The sequence below is a fragment of the Phascolarctos cinereus genome, unplaced genomic scaffold (genome assembly GCF_003287225.1).
Source record: "Phascolarctos cinereus isolate Bilbo 61053 unplaced genomic scaffold, phaCin_HiC Scaffold_3;HRSCAF=262, whole genome shotgun sequence".
In the NCBI taxonomy this organism is placed as follows: domain Eukaryota; kingdom Metazoa; phylum Chordata; class Mammalia; order Diprotodontia; family Phascolarctidae; genus Phascolarctos; species Phascolarctos cinereus.
In genome coordinates this window covers 132,637,346-132,650,816 of record NW_027555736.1, presented here as the reverse complement: position 1 = coordinate 132,650,816, position 13,471 = coordinate 132,637,346, and the positions used below count along the sequence as shown (strand labels likewise).

General features: G+C 34.8%; 1 protein-coding gene across 1 annotated transcript in view; it reads right to left on the bottom strand.

Annotated features, from left to right (window-relative positions):
- LRRC28 (leucine rich repeat containing 28) overlaps positions 1-13,471 on the bottom strand; it is a 188,392-nt gene that overhangs the window by 60,876 nt on the left and 114,045 nt on the right. The window contains exon 6 of the mRNA XM_020964020.2: positions 71-277. Within this exon, the coding sequence (XP_020819679.1) occupies positions 71-277 (207 nt within the window). The remainder of the gene's footprint in view (positions 1-70; positions 278-13,471) is intronic.

Here is a 13,471-nt window from a genome sequence, read left to right as displayed (position 1 = left end):
GAATAAGCTTCTTTCCCCCAGATAGTGAAATATTTTTAATAAAAATTTATTGACAAATGTAATCACTTACCAAGTGGCAAAAATGCAAGACGGTTCCCAGCCATGGAGAGTTCATTGAGGCTAGGAAGCTGGCAAAGATGGCGAGGTACACACCACAAGTGATTTCGGTCCACAGTTAGATACTGCAGAGAAAGGCACATATGAAGCCTCTCTGGTAAAGTTAGCAAACGATTGGTAGAGATGTCTAGTGTCTGCAGCTCCTTCAAATCTCCAACCTCTACAATCAAAATTAACATAAGATAGCACTCTGATTAATTTTATTTCCACAAGCACAATGAATAAATGAAAACTGAATTAAATCGATTCAATAATAAAAGACAGCAAGTAGTTAACTATCAATAATAAAGCACACAATTTTAGGAGAAATGCAAATACTTCTGAAACAATTAACCTGGATAGCTTCTCTAAACTAGATTGCTAGGATTCAATAATAGTTTTTAGGTGTTGATGTGGAGCAATAGGGGAAGTTGAAAAAACAAAAGGCAATGAAGCAGAGCCAGAACTGTGCTGAGGTAACTTCAGTTTCTTTCTGGTCACTTAAAAATTACTTACCAAGATCAGAGTAAAAAGAAGGAAGGGTCTTAAATGGTCCACCTAGACTGATAACTGTTGCTTGCAACTGTGAAATAATTATTTACTGTTAAACAAGACATGAGAATATAAATTAAATATATACAAAGACATTTTGGAGAATGTAATCATGTACCTAAATAATAAGGTGATAATGGCAAGATGACAGAATATGAAGTGGGTGAAATTAGCTAAGCTCCTTCATGGAGGATATGAGTTTTAAACAACATTTTGTATAGGGGTCACATGGCTTGGCACTCTCTTCACTGTAATTCATAACCATGTCTTTTTAACTCCCTTATTTAAGTTCAGGAAGATAAATAAATATCTAGCAGATAAACCCTACAACAAACAACAAACAGCTGGTCATTGGTACATTTATAATCACTTCTCTATTAGTGGTGATGGATTTTGAGTAATTCACATTCTCTTGCCCAATAACTTTTTTTTTGTTTTTTTTGGGGGTTTTTTTGTTTTTATTTTTTAAATTAACTTATTTTGAATTATCAAAATAACTTCCATAAGCTTATGAGTTTTAAATTTTTCTCCCCCTTCCTCCCCCTCTTCCTCCCCAAGATGGAGCACAATCTGATATAGGCTATACATATACATTCCTATTAAACATATTTTCACATTAGTGACATTGTAAGAATTAGAATTAATAGGAGGAATCACCAGAAAGAGGAAACAAAACACAACAGAATAAAAAAATAGCAAATAGGATGCTTCGATCTGCATTGAAACTCCATAGTTCTTTCTTTGGACGTTGACAGTATTTTCCATCATGAGGCCTTCGGAGATGTCTTAGATCCTTGTGTTGCTGAGAAGGGTTAAGTCTATCAATATTAATCATTGAACAATGTGGCTGTTACTGTGTACAATGTCCTTTTGGTTCTGCTCATCTCACTCAGCATCAGACCATACATGTCTTTCCAGGTTTTTCTGAAGTCTGCCTGTTCATCATTTCTCATAGTACAATAGTATTCCATTACATTCATATACTACAACTTGTTCAACTATTCCCCAGTTGATGGGCATCCTCTAAATTTTCAATTCTTTGACACCACAAAAAGAGCTGCTGTAAATATTTTTGTACATGTGGGTCCTTTTCCCATTTGCATGATCTCTTTGGGGTATAGCCCTAGAAATGCTATTGCTGGGTCAAAGGGTATGCACATTTTTATAGCCCTTTTGGTATAGTTACAAATTGCTCTTCAAAATGGTTGGATTATTTTACAACTCCACCAAAAATGCATCAGAGTTCCAATTTTCCCACATCTTCTCCAACATTTATCATTTTCCTGTTTTGTCATGTTGGCCAATCTGATAGGTGTGATGTGGTACCTCAGAGTTGTTTTGATTTGCATTTCTCTAATCAATACTGATTTAGAGCATTTTTTCATATGACTATAGATGGCTTTAATTTCTTCATCTGAGAACTGCCTGTTTATGTCCTTTGACCATTTATCACTGCCCAATAACTCTTGAGATCAACAACCTATTTCAAGATGGCTAATTAGATAGTGTAAGGAATGCAGTCTTGGACAGTGAAAAGTTTTTCTTATGTTAAGTTAACTGACCACTTGGCAAATCAAAAATACCCTACCCAACTAAGCAAATCAATGCATTTTACTGACTGAAATCACTCCAGTTGGAATATCATCAAATTTTTGATTTGGTTAAGATGAAAGAAAACAGAAAAAAAATACATTTGTTCATCACAAATACTACAGATGATAGATATTATTGATGTGGGTATTCCTTCCATGACTTAGGAGATCTATGGCCAGAAAATTGAGGAGAATTATTAGAGGAAGTTTCTTGAAGTACACTAACTGTGACTCTGTGGACCTTGCCTGATACAATATTAGTCATCATCACTAGTTAAGCCTATTTTGTTTATAAGATTTTCAACAACTGTCCTTCACACTAAAATTTCTCATCCAATGCCCTTCTCATCCTTCTTACCTACCAAAGCCAAAACTAGATAAAAAAGACAATTATCTTACATGTTATTTTTTAGATAACTAAATCCAATATTCCTTTACATTTATTTTGAGGATATGGTTTACTTTCCAAATTTCAGGACACTGTCTCTCCTCTCAAGGATAACTTTTACATCAGTCAGAGGACCCTGCCTGTAAAAGGTGCTCCTGTGTGACCCTGGGCAACTCACTTAACTTTGACCGCCTCACCAAAAAGAAAAAAAAAAAGAAAAAAAAGAAAGGTGCTCAATAAATGTTAAGTGTGACTTTCAGGTAATATTAATGAAACTGTGAAATAACTCTAAGTCTTTAACTGACTAGCCAGTTTTTAATGGTATAATCATGTTTTTGTGATCAAGTCTAATAGTTTATCATTACATTATTTGATGACAAACTATTAAAAGATAAGCAATCATCAATGAATCAATCAATAAACATTTCCTAAGTACCTACAATGTGCCAGTCACTGTGCTAAGCACTGGGGATACAAAAAGAAGCAAAAGACAGTCTCTGCCCTCAAGGAGCTTACAATCTAGTGATGGATCCAACATGCAAACAAATATATACAAAGCAGGCTACACATAGGATAAATAGGAAATAATTAACAAAGGGAAGGCACTAGAATTAAAAATCATTGGAGAAAGCTTCACGTAAAAAGTGAGGTTTTAGTTGGGACTTAAAGGAAGCTGGGGAGATCAGCAGTTAGAGTAGAGGAGGGAGAACATTACAGGCATGGGGGACAGCCAGAGATAATGACCTGGAGGATGAACTGGTTTGGGGAGACTAGAGGCAAGTGGACCCATCAGCAAGCTATTGCAATAGTTCAGGCATGAGGTGATAAGGGCCTTCACTAAAGTGGTGGCACTGTCAAAAGAGAGAAGGGGGCATATTAGAGAGATGTTGCAAAGATGAAATTGGCAGGCCTTGGCAACAGCTTAGGTATGGGAAGAGGTGAGGGTGAGCGGGGAGAAGGTGAGAGACAGTGAGAAATACAGGAAGACTCCAAACTTGGAAGCCTGAGAGGATGATGTTGCCTTCTATAGATTAAGAGGGAATTAGGAGGTGGGAAAGGTTTAGGGGAAAAGCTAATGAGATTTGTTTTGGACATAATGAGTTTAAGATGTCTATTGGACATCTAGTTCCAGATGTCAGAAAGCCTGCTAGAGATGTGAGATTGGAGGTAGACAGAGAGAATGGGGCATGAAAGGTAAGATTTGAGAATCATCAGTACAGAAATGGTAATTAAATCCATGGAAGCTGATGAGATTACCAAATGAAGTAGTATTAAGGGAAAACAGAAAAGGGCCTAGGACCTAACCCTGAGGGACACCTATGGTTAGAGGGCATGATCTTCAACAATTATTGAGCATTTACACTGTGTTTTATGCTAAAAATCCATAGAAGTATAAAGATATGATCCATACCCTTACAGAATTTACAGTCTAGGTGGAAAGAGTGGACATAAGATAAATAACAATACAGGCAGATGTTAAGTGACAAATGAGTAGCAGCATAGACAGTAGGTTTGTGTTGAGCTAATCTCAATAGACATAATGAGATACTCTGGAGAAACTCCTTTCATTTTTTCTAACCACCAAAATATGTCTATGAGAAGCAAAAGGAATCTAATAAGTCAAAGATAAAACATCTTGAATGCGGGCTGAATTTTTACAGAAAGCGTTAAGTGATTGATTTAGACTTGCATGGGTTCTTAAGCTAGGGTCTGTGAACTTATTTCTAAAAAAAGTTTGATGACTCTTTCAATATAATTAGGTTGTTGTTGTTGTTGTTGTTGTTTTTAAATCCTAGGTATTTTGTGCATGTAAAACTTTTTTTTTTCTGAAAAGGGGTCCAAAGGCCTTACCAGACTACCAAAGGAGTCCATGACACAAAAGGTGATGATGATGATGATAACAATGACAGCTAATATTTATATAACACTTTCTATTTACAAGACATTGTGATAAGAGCTTTACAATTATTAACTCACTGATCCTCACAACCCTAAGAGGCAGGTGCTATTATTATCCCCCTTTTACAGATGAGGAAACTGAGGAAAATGGAGATTACATGACTTGTCCAGGGTTGCACAATTAGTAAGTATCAGAGACTGGATTTGAACTGAGTTCTTCCTGACTCCACGCCCAGCATTCTATTCACTTTGCTACCCAGGAGGGAGAATCTGGTGGGTAACCATATCCTCAACATAAATATAAAGGTATATTAGAGTTAGGTATCTAGAAAATAAAATGTAAGAACTACCCTTTTGTTCTAGGTTTGGCTTTGGTAGGGGGAAAGGGCATTGGATGAGAAGCTTTAATATAAGGGAAAATTGTTGAAAATCCAGTAGTAACGAATCTAGTGGTACTGAATGATGTTATATTAGGAAAGGTTCACAGAGTCACAATTAGTCTACTTCAAGAAATCGCTTCTAATTTTTCTCCTTAATTTTCTGGCCATAGATCACCTAAGTCATGGAGGGGAGTAACCATATAAATGATATCAAACATCTGAAGTATTTCTGATCATAATGTGATCACTCCTCCAGTTACACATTTGCCCTGATTCCCTTTCCTTCCTTTTTTTTTTTTTCTGGCTGACTAGGTTATATTTCTGTGTTAGTAAGAAGTTAGTGAATATGATTTGACCATTTTGATATGTTTACTCTGATTAAGAGGATCTTTCTGGAATAGGAATATATGCAGTCTCAAATCAAATCATGACAGGATTAACACAGATTTATTAAGGACTAAACATTTTCAAGGAAAGTCTACTGGTTCCTGTGGGATTTTGCTATTGCAGGTTTATACTCATTCTTAAGAAATCAGTTATTATCATATAATTGGATATTAGTATTTATTTTCTTGATAATAAAGTTAGTATTTAATCATTTTCTTTGCTGACATAACTCAAAAATCTCTGACTTTTTTGAAGTTCACTTTATCTTATCAACCAATTCACATCATAGTAGAGTTTACTAAGTAATTAAAAATCTTTCTTTAGTAGCTTAAAACTGAATTTACTAAGATTTCTGGGGACATCCTGTATAACTAAGAATCATGTCAATAATATTTTTACAAATTTATTCTATTCCATGACAGATTTTCAAATGTACTTTGAAATATCAAATTAATAGTACCTCATGTAAAAAGGGCAAAAAATAAATTTTTATTATTATAAGTCAAGACTAAGAGATAAGTGTAAGATATCCTGTGCAAAACCAAAGACGCAAAACTTTAAATACTTAATCATTGACCTCAGAGTAAAAGAAATAATATATTTATTAACATAGTATATGATTATATATAATTGTATATTATTACATATTACAGTATATACATTATTATATATTATATGATATAATTATATAATATATAATATATTCCTAATGTATAGAAAATAATCATCTTAATATATAGAAAGTTTCCTTTGTTATAAAAATGTCTGGCTGTTTAGTTTTTGCTCTGGTTGGTTGGTTGCTGTCCTTTGTTCTCAATGAGGACCAAAAAGATATCACTATGTCAGAATCAAGTTACAGTGTGTGCAGCTGTGGCTGATCAGACCAATATGAGCTTGGAAGGCTCTACACACAGGTGGGGCATAAATAGGCCATGTGAACATTTGGGGTGAATTCTCCAAATTTGTGCATCTCAAGTTTCTTTTGAGTTACTTCAATTCTGCTTTGCTCATACAGCACAACACCTTCTTTGATTAGGGCACGCTATGCCCATTCCAAAGTTCTTTAGAGAGACCTTGAGAATGTCCTTGTATAGCTTCTTTTGACCACCATGTAAACACATGGCTTATGTGAATTTTCCATAAAATAGTCTTTTAGGCAAGCATATGTTTGGTATTTAAACAACATGACCAACCCACTTGAGTTGCACTTTCTGCAGGAGAATTTGAATGTTTGGCATTTTAGTTCAGGAGAGGACTAGAGTTTTTGCTCTATAGTTTAAGTAAAATCCTATGTATAATATGATGGATAATTAAATAGTGATTATCAATAACAGAAAGCATATTTGAAGAAATAAAATCAAGCAAGTATTAAGTAGATAAAATTAAATATTTAAAAAATATGATCATTTTGTAATAATCCACAAATTCAAGGATATTCATATATACTACATATGTGTATATATTTATGTACATGATAGATATGTGTATATCTATGTATGACAATAATTACCTAAAATGTCCTTGCTGGGCAACTGTAGTCAAATGTATGTATGTTCTAAGAGACTTAAGTGTGGAAAAAAATAGGTGTCTGATGAAGAGTCCAAAAATCATGAACAAGAAAGAGATTTTCGATAGCAAAAAGTATTCAGCATAAACCAAAAGGAGACTCAAATTCATCAAAAATTTCAACCCTGAGGAGGTCAATTAATCAATTAAATAATCGACAAACATTTATTAAGCACTTACTATATGCCAGTCACTGTGCTCAAACGGCTTGTGCCAGAGAACTTATGCTTCTGGGAAATAATACTTGCTTCACATGCAGCTTATATTCTGAACGTATGGATCAAATGATACTATATGTAAAGTGCTTAGCACAGTGCCTGGCACATATTAAGTACTTAATAAATACTTGCTTGCCCCCTTCTCATTTCCCTTCCCTTATCATCTTAGGAAGAGGCTAAAAATGGGGTGCTTAGTTTGAGTAATATGGCCTATGGGACCCAAACACTTTTCATTTACTAACACTAACATGTTTCCTAATTCCCCAGTAGCTAATATCCTGCTTCCACAAAACTACTTTGCATTTGTTTCGTACGTGTTTATTTATGTACATGCTATCTATTCCAATAGAATGTAAACTACTTGAGGGTAGTGACTGCTTTACTTCTGGCTTTGTATTGCCTAGCACATTAAGAGAACTTAAAAAATGCTTGTTGAACTGAATTAAATTGAATCTTATGGTAGGCAAACTCCCAAATCCTTCTCTCCTAATCCTAGTAATTCAAAGCTACTATCCCTGTAGTAAAAGTTCCTTCCTCCTATATCTTTCTCTGCACTCTTATTCTTATACACCTCAGCTCTCCATTCCACATTCCATATCATATGGACAGTTTATAAATGCATATCAAAATTAACATTTACTAATTTACTAAATACAAAGCACACATACATATAGATAGTATACATTATCCTTATCAAAGTTGTATACGGTAGCTCATCTACATAGGTCAGGAGAATCATAATACATAACATACATAGCCACAACATATATAAAAATTGCCAACAGTAGAACAAATTCACAAATCACATGCAATGTATAATAGCACAATACAGCAAAGTAAAATATGTAGATTAGACATACAGGTCATATATAATACATGACATAAAAGAAAGGTACCTAACATAGCCAAAATATAAAGGCCATGTGCCATATACAACACACACAACAATGTTGTGTACTGCATTCCAAACCTGGACATTTTATTCATATTACATACTGAGGTTCCACATGCATATTATATGTACTCCACTAATGTTCACTATCTACCTATATTCTTTCATTGCTCCTGGAGCCTCATAAGTCAATGTTGCCTCAAGCCATATCATATGGACATGCCAAAGGTCAGTTATGCAACCTTAATATCCTGAGACTCTTTGGCCTACAGTACCAATCCTAGTCTCATAGATGGCCTAAACTGATGATGGCTATCTTCAGTGCTGCCTCTTTCCATTCTTGATCAGGTAGATTCTCTGAGTTTAGCATTAATTCAGGGGCACAGACATCTACTATACTGGGTCAGTCTTGTTTGCTTTCCCTGACCATCAAGAAAAGATCAAAATGCTACATCTGAATTATGATCCAGATATTCTCCATATGGGCTATTCATCTGGGTCCAAAAGTCTCTTCAACTGGTAGGCAAGTTATTCTCAGGGCTGCTTGGTTGGTTCTCTATTGCTGCTATCCTCGAAATCATAAAGGAGCTCAACTAACTATTCTATGGGCAACAGGAAGTTATGATACATTGTTTTTGTAGGACCCTAACCATTCTCCAGGGCTATTTTCTAGACTGGCAGATTTTTCAGTCTTTTACTTACCTAGGGGAAGCAGAAGGAGAATAAGGAGGATGATATTCTACTTGTCTGCTATCTTACTTCCCCCCCCGCCCAATGATCCTAAGATTTCATAAAGGGCCTCAATTCTCTGGCTGGAGTTCTTGACATCAAATTTGAAGCATTTATACCATTGCATGTTTCTTTCTAAGTTTTTTTGACCTGAGGCCACAAGCTAAGGAAAAATACTTCTTCAATTGGTCTCTCAGTCAAAGGATGCAGTAATGGTAGTGAGTCTCCAAGTCTTCTCCATCTTCTAAGACTCCAAAACACAACTCAACAGGCAAACGTGGCTCTCGTCCAAAATCAGCCAATATGAAGTAGAAGACGTTTTACCATTCTGGGTGGTATTATAAGCATGAACAAGAAATTCCTCAGAGTGACTTTACAGATTTTTCTGCTCAAGCCTCGAGATCTGTAGCATGTTCTGCGGCATGTAATTAAAATGATCTGGCTGTAGGTCTCCTTGAGGATGGCAAGGCACAGCTCCAGACCTCTGATTCCTGGCAATCCAACACCTCCTTGAGCAGCTTGTCCTCATCCTTCACTTGTCAGAAAACACTATTTAGTTGCCAAATGGAGAGATATTGTGGCCAAGGGAAATACTGGTAAAAAAGAATAACTCGTTTGTAAAATCTTACAGAGGAGGGATGGAGCTAGACTATACTGCTCAACCTATGTTTTGTCTGCGGAAGTTTTCTGGTGTTTTATGGGAACTAATATGCAAATGAAATTTCCCTATTACTCACTGTCATTGAGTGATGTGAATTTTAATGCATATTATGGAATCTGAAATGGTATAAAGTATGGTTTGGTTGGGGGGGGGTCAAGGAGGATATAAAGTGAGAAGCCTCTAGTTGAATTATTCTTAAATTCTGTGTGAAGTTCCAACTTATGTGTTACGTACACGCAGGGCAGGTTGGGGCATGTTCAGCTATAATCAGTCATGCAGTGAAATGACAGGTAGCATACTGTTTTATCAGTTTGTTGGTGGGCATTTGGTAAATATCCTTATTGTTTCTAATCTTCTTTCCATGAGTGTTTCCGTACTTTATAGCTGTTGGTATACATTACTTAAATTCTTAGCATGACTCAGGTGCCAATGATCCAAAATAGTTTTGTTGAACCAACTTTTTTTTTTGGCTTTTAGGCAATTGGGGTTAAGTGACTTGCCCAAGGTCACATAGCTAGTAACTGTCAAGTGTTAGGTCTGAGGCCGGATTTGAACTCAGGTCCTCCTGACTTCAGGGCCGGTGCTCTATCCACTGTGCTACCTAGCTGCCCCTGAACCAACTTTTAAATCTTAAAGATGAAATTTTACTCTTCTAGTAAAGAAGACATTTTCTCTAGCTGTCTCTCATGCCTGGAACACTCTCCCATCTCCACTCTGGCTACTGACTTCCCTGTCTTCCTTTAAGTTCCAACTAAAACCCACCTTCTACAGGAAACCTTCCCTAACCTCTCTTAATTCCAGTGCCTTCCTGTGTTAAATTATTTCTATTTCTCCTGTATATAGCTTACTTTATATGTATTTCTTTGCATGTTTTCTCCCCTATTAGATTGTAAGCTCCTTGAGGACACGGGCTATCTTTTGCCTCTTTTTATATCCTCAGTAGTACCTGGCACATAGTAGGCACTTCACAAATATTTATTTATTGATTAGTTGGTTGTAAAATAGATAATAAGGATAAGGGCCAGGCCTCTAACTTGTGCTATATCAGTTGTGCCAAACTATTAACAGGCCATATACACGGATTTCAACTCATGCCATGTACACTTCCTATGATTTAGAAAGAAAAAAAAGATCTTTTAACAACTAATCATCAGTAATCAACAAACATTTATGAGATGTATCCTATGTGTAAGGTATTCTGTTAAGTGCTGGGGATAGAAAGAAAGGAAAAATAGAGTCCCTGTGCTTAAGAAGCTTACATTTTAATGGGAGAGACTATATATAACAATAGTTTGCTATTTCTGCTGAACAAACACATCCAAGTCTAAACACACACATCCAAATCTACCATTAGCTATAAGATCTGTTTTCTACAGAGAAGAACTACATGTATCAAAACTACCAGAAACTTGGAAGATGAACCTGATGATTTATATTGCAATGACAAGGCTTAGAGAGACAAGGTAACAAGGTTGTGTTGCCCAATTTGAAGTAATTTTTCCGCTTTTAGATCCTAATTTCAGACCTAAATAATCTTGTTAGCAATCTTGACCTATCTAAAAATCAAGTTGAATCTTTAGCTTTTAGACAAAAGGATGGAATCTGCTAGAAGTGGTGTATCAAAATATCTTCAAACCATGATACTTCTTATCATAAGCTTTAAATAATAAAAAAGAAATATTCTTGGCATAACTGTGGGAAATCAAAAGTTACAATGCCTGGGCTAGGATTACAACCTAGGTAAACCAAATAGTTTTTTTGTTTTGTTTTGTTTTTTGTAAATGGTGGTGGTGGAGGCAGCCCATCTAAAATGTCTTTAAAGGAAAGAACTGATTCCAAGTAAGAAAAACATGGTAAGATAATCACTAATTAGGCCAGAAAAAAATTTTCTTACTACAAGTGCCTATTAAAGTTGGTTCAGTGAAACATATTGTCAAGAAAATAGAGAAGAATGACAAAAGTGTTCTTTATCTGCATCTGAAAAGTAAATTTCCAAGAATCAGTAAGGCTAAAATGAATGGGAGAATATTTATGAGCTTTTAAACAGGGGAAGTGATGAAATATAAACATTTTATAGAACAACTGAATCAAACTGAAGAACTAGAAAAAAAACTTTAAAAAGTGAGCAAAAACTTTTTGAGAAACTACAAGGTGAAAATTTTTTAAATAGCTATTGTTTTCTTTTGTTTTTATATCATCTTCCTTGTACAAATATAACCCTTTTCTTGCTTCTACAATTGTGGCAGGGAAGCAGTTCAGCAAAACTAAATAACACATAAATTGAGTTTGACCATATATGAAATGTTTCATACCCATAGTCCCATACTTCTGCAAAGAAAGGAAGGAGGAAACTTTTCTTTTCTCCAAGGTCAAATTTGATCGTTATTAGAGAGCAATCAATTTTAATTTTGCTATTTCTGTTTTTTCTATTTCCATTGTTGTATTTTGTATATTCTATTCCTAGTTATTATTTCATTTTGCATCAGTTCATAAAAATCTTCCCTTGCTTCACTATAATCTTCATATTTATTGTTTCTTATATGGTAGAATATTCTATTACATTCGTATGTACAATTTGCTTACCCATTCTCTATTAATAGGTATCTATTTTGTTCCCAATTCTTTTCTACTACAAAAAGTGGGCTATAAATATTTTGTTGTACATGGGAACCTTCTATTTTTGCAATTTTATATGTGTAATCCAGCAGTGGGATCCTTGGGTCAAAGAGTATTGTGGAAATATTAGTTACTTGCTTACTATAATTCCAACTTGCTTTCCAGAATGGTTAGACCAATTTATAGCTCCACCAATATTTTATTAGTATGTCTACCCACAATTCCTAATTAATTAACATTATTTCCTTCTTTTGTCATCTTTGACAGAAGATTGAGCATGAAGTGATCAGAGATACTATGATTTTTTTTTCTAATTATTTCTTATTATTGTTGACTTGGAGAAATCTTTGATATGATTGTTTATTGTTTGCAATTATTCTTTTGACAACTGTTAGATCACTTGTTATCTTTTGAAATTCACAAGATGGTTCTTGGTCATATACTGGGTATCTCAAAAATTTTAAGTAAAATTTAGCTTAAAACTGAACTAAAACTTTTGGGATACCTTGTATTTGTGTTACTTTATACATCTTGGATATGAAGCTCTAATCAGAAAGATTTGATAACAAAGATTCAAGGCAGAAAATTACCAAGAAAGGGTCAATAATCTTGTCAAAAGTTATCACCATCATTATCATTATCATCATCATTATCATCAAAAAATATATCACCCAAGATCTATTTCTTATATTCACATTTGAACTTCTTCCCACAAAAACTTAACTGCTATTAGTGATAAGCATAGGGAAGAATGTCCACAATGGAAAAATGATATCAAGGCAAGAAGAGTATAAGAGTTCTAACTGACTGTGTGAGTGCTGAGAAAGGTACTCTATAGATGATTCCAAGGAAATCTAAAATTAAATTTAAAATATAAAACGGTCATTTCTATGAAAGCAGCCTAAGTCTAAAGTCACATCTGAAATAAGCACAAACAATATTTTAAGTTTCACCCATTTTGATGGGTATGGCAAAAAAAACCCCAAAACTTTTTTTTTTATCATTGTTGTTTAATATGGTAAGCAGCATTGCCTCTTAAAACAGAAAGAAACAGTGCAAGGAAAAACTAGTTCAAAGAAAGTTTTGAGACTCAACTAAGCAAAGCAGTCCTGAGGGCATTTAAGGATGATTTGGAAAGAGGACAACAAATGAAGAAAAGATTTGCAAAGATTTTTTAATAACAAACTCTTTTTACCAATATAGCCATTGATGCCCCACATTTAGAACATAACATGACAGTTCTGGTCCTGTTCATGGAGGAAGTGAGAATGACAGTCAAGCAAACAAAGACAGGAAAAGTCATTAGAAAAGACCAAGCATACACAGAGAAGGACTGTGGTGACACAGTTTTAAAGGTAAGGATGGCTTGATTTTCAAGGTGTCTGAAGAAAGAGGAATGATACCAGATGTGTGTGTGTGTGTGTGTGTACACACACACACACACACACACACACAACATATATACACACACACTTAAATTCAGACTTTATTATTA